Source organism: Olea europaea, chromosome 8, assembly GCF_002742605.1.
Source record: "Olea europaea var. sylvestris chromosome 8, O_europaea_v1, whole genome shotgun sequence".
Classification (NCBI taxonomy): Eukaryota; Viridiplantae; Streptophyta; class Magnoliopsida; order Lamiales; family Oleaceae; genus Olea; species Olea europaea.
In genome coordinates, this window is record NC_036244.1 from 11,244,380 (window position 1) to 11,247,923 (window position 3,544).

The 3,544-nt window shown below is 31.3% G+C and overlaps 1 protein-coding gene across 1 annotated transcript; it reads right to left on the reverse strand.

Moving 5' to 3' along the window:
* Nucleotides 1-957, reverse strand: LOC111398275 (secologanin synthase-like; the record flags this gene model as incomplete). The annotated part of the gene is made up of 3 exons (XM_023025199.1): nucleotides 604-957; nucleotides 282-505; nucleotides 1-147 (listed from the first exon to the last, which is right to left on the reverse strand). Coding segments are annotated over exons 1-3 (651 nt in total), but the record flags the coding sequence as incomplete, so codon positions are not given.
* Between the last annotated feature and the right edge of the window lie 2,587 nt (nucleotides 958-3,544).

A 3,544-nucleotide genomic window follows, 5' to 3' on the forward strand; every position in this document is an offset into this window, starting at 1 on the left:
ATCAGTGGCAAACAAAGATTCAGAAACAATTCTTGCGATCAAGTTTTCGAAATGAGGAAGCACGTCTACAGTAACATCCTTGGAAGCCAACTCTTTCCATTCATTCACAACATCATTACAGCAATTTTGATATACTGGTATCTTTTGCTGCATTATACAAAATTAATAACATTATTTCAAATACTGAATTAACATTATCAATAGAAAAAAAAAAAGAATAATAATTATTTAATTACAGATGAAGAGAGGTGTTTCTTGAATCAATCGTGGCTAGAATTTACCTTCAGCTTTTCCATTTGAAAAGCAGGGTTCAAAATTCCTCTTCTTTTAGCCCAGTCGGCAGATTCATAGCGAATAATTCCAGTGATAAGATCTTGTACTATATTATTAGTGACCTTAAAATTCTTAACGAAGTTACTGTGTTTAACCATGACAGTTTTCATCAGTTCAGGTTCCATTATCAGCACCTTTGGTCTCTGTCCGGCCCACATGAATGATTTGTTACCTGCACAAATCATAATTTTCTTTTCGTTCATTATAAAGAGATAACAATATAATATTCTCGAAAAAATACAATAGAGAAATATTTTTTGATTTACTTACCGTAGTTTTCAAGGGTTTTATGTATGAAGGGCACAACACGAGGGACAATTGGATCATGCATATTGATAGGTTTTGCAAAGGCTTCTTCATAGACCTTTTCACTCTCTTTTTCATCTCCAAACAAAAGCCTTCTGAAAGTATACGGATTCCCTTTGAATCCTTGTTTCCTAAGAAACCTCTCTTTCTTCCTTGGATTAAGCCATAACCAGTTCAAAATCTTCCATGCCACAGTAAAAATGGTTATGGTCAGCAACGAAATTGCAATTTTTAGTGTCTCCATTTTTACTACGCGTGTGTGCGCGCGCGCCAAAAAGTGGAGAACGTATGTGATGTGAAGATAGATTGGGAGTCTTCGATCTACTATTAATACATAGAAATTTTGTCTCTTCTTGACGGCACTCCAATCTTTTCATAAACATTAATAATTCACATAGTATACCTTAAAAATTGTTGTTTGGTACTGATTTAATAAGATTTTAATTTAAGTCAAAGTGAAACAATTAATTTTAACCACATATCTCGTGGATCCTACAACTTTTCAATCACACCTATCAAAAACTTTTATCAAAATCTAATTTTAATAGCTACCAAACAAAACCGTAAACCTTCAAAAGTACGTGGCAGTCCTTTAGTGGTGCATTCCTTATCTTCCCACCTGAATCTGGACAAACAATGCTATTTTTTTCCAACAGCATCTTTAATCGGGAGGCACGTTCTCCACGTTCAAGATATTTTATTTATCCACCCATTCCATTTATATATACCGACTTTTCTTATTTTCTTATTTCAATTATATAGTCTCATTTCTGTATTGAGAATGTTTTAATTTGTTCGTTTTACTAATATACCCTTATTTAATTTGTTTAATTATAACCAATTTTTCCCACTTAATTAAGCCGACATGCCAAGAAAAAATAACCATAATTATTAAACCCGACTCGACCATCAACCCAGTCAAGGCACCAGGTCTCAGGTTACTGATTGAACCAATGAGTTAATGGTTAAATCGGTGGATCAATGCTTAATAATTATAAAATATTTTTTAAAGTTGAAAGTTTTTCTTTTAGATAAAATAAAAAAAAATTAAATTATTGGTCATTAATTATTTATATATTATTTTGTTAAATATTCAACTCATTTTAATTAAAATAATTACTACAATTTTTTAAAAATATTTTTAACAAACTATAAATGATTTACATGTTCATATTTACAGCAAACATATAACAATAAACAATTGATCTCTAATGATTATATGGTACTCACTTTACCTAGAGGTCTAAAACTCAAAACTTTTAAGAGCAAAAAACTTACGGATAAACTTTTAAATCTTGGTCACACCAGTCAAATGGTCGAGTTAATATTAAAATCGCTCGGTTAACTCAATCAACTCGATTTTGATCGAGTCAATTGTATTTTTATGAAAATATTCTAACCGGCCCGATCAAGGGCTCGGGTCACCGATTCTCCATGCCGGGTTTTATAACTATGAAAATAGCAATTTAAGTTGGTTAGGCAATCAATTAATTTAAGCCGAACCTGTCAACTACTCGTTTTCTCCAAAATTTGTCTTGGTGTTCTAATTCATTCTCATTTATTAATAGTTTTACATGTATTTTTCAATGTTGTAAAAATCAGTTCGACACAGCCAGTTCGACTGGTAAAATTGGGAACAGAGCCCAAAAGGTGCCAATCATGCTTGGTTAACCGATTATGACAAAACCACTTAAAGCCTACTGAACCGGCCGACTTAACCGTTAACCAATGAACCGGTTGCAGTTTTGTGATTTTCTCTCTCTTTTTTTTTTTAGTTTAAATTTTTTTTTAACTTTATGAATCGGTAAAATGGGAAACATGGTCCAAAAAGGGGCCAATCATGCTCGATTAATCGATTATAATAAAATCACTTAAAAATCTATAGAACCATTTGATTTAACAATAAACCAATTAATTGATTGCAATTTTGTGGTTTCCCCCCTTTTTCTTTTAGTTTTAAAATTTTTAACTTCATGAATGAGCATCGTAAGCTACAATTCAAATGTCCATAGAGAAATATTGGGTTGTATGTTTCTTTTATAAATGCATCTCTCAAATTGTTTCACAAACTTCCAATGTGAGATAATGCCTTTTATAGATGAATTTCTTTTCAATGGTTGCATAAACTTCTACTGTGGAATAGTGGAATAACATTTATATATATAATATCCAAATGCATGTCTAATTGACTAATATGATTGTGAATTCCCACTAACTAAATTTTAATATCCACCTTCATCAGTTTATTTATTTGATTCAAAATTAATTTAAATTGCACCTGATTATTAATATATTAATGTTAGATATCATTTTCTATAAGTTTCAACTATTTTAATTTAACAAAGCAAAATATTTTAACATATTAATTTTTAATTTGCGAAATATCAAGGCTAATTGTAGGATAATGAATCTAATTAACAAAGATAGATTTACTTTGAATTATTAATATGAAAATGAAATAAAATTATTGTTTTCACAGTATTTTTATTATTTTTGTATGTATGTATTTATTTGTTTATTGCATTCACTTCGATCTCGGTTCGTTTCCGGATGAGCATTTTGACCCTTCACCTTTCACCTTTTTCTAGTCGATGGCCGAATCGATTTTCAAAACATTGATATTTTTCTAATTACATGTCTACATTATTTAAGAACAAAAGGTACTAAGAAAGTGACGAGTTCAACGAACTTGACTTTTGGTCAAGACTTGTTGTGATCTATTATTATTATTATTTTTTTTTTAATATCTAGGTATCCCAACTTACACCAGACTAAATCCTGGACCTCCAAGACCCATGCCCCTAGACCTTGGAGGGGGTAAATCGCGGGTTATACCTCAACTGGATCATAAGTTCCCCCGATTGACTGTACACTTCTGCGCACAAGAGACCCTCCTCCACAGTGA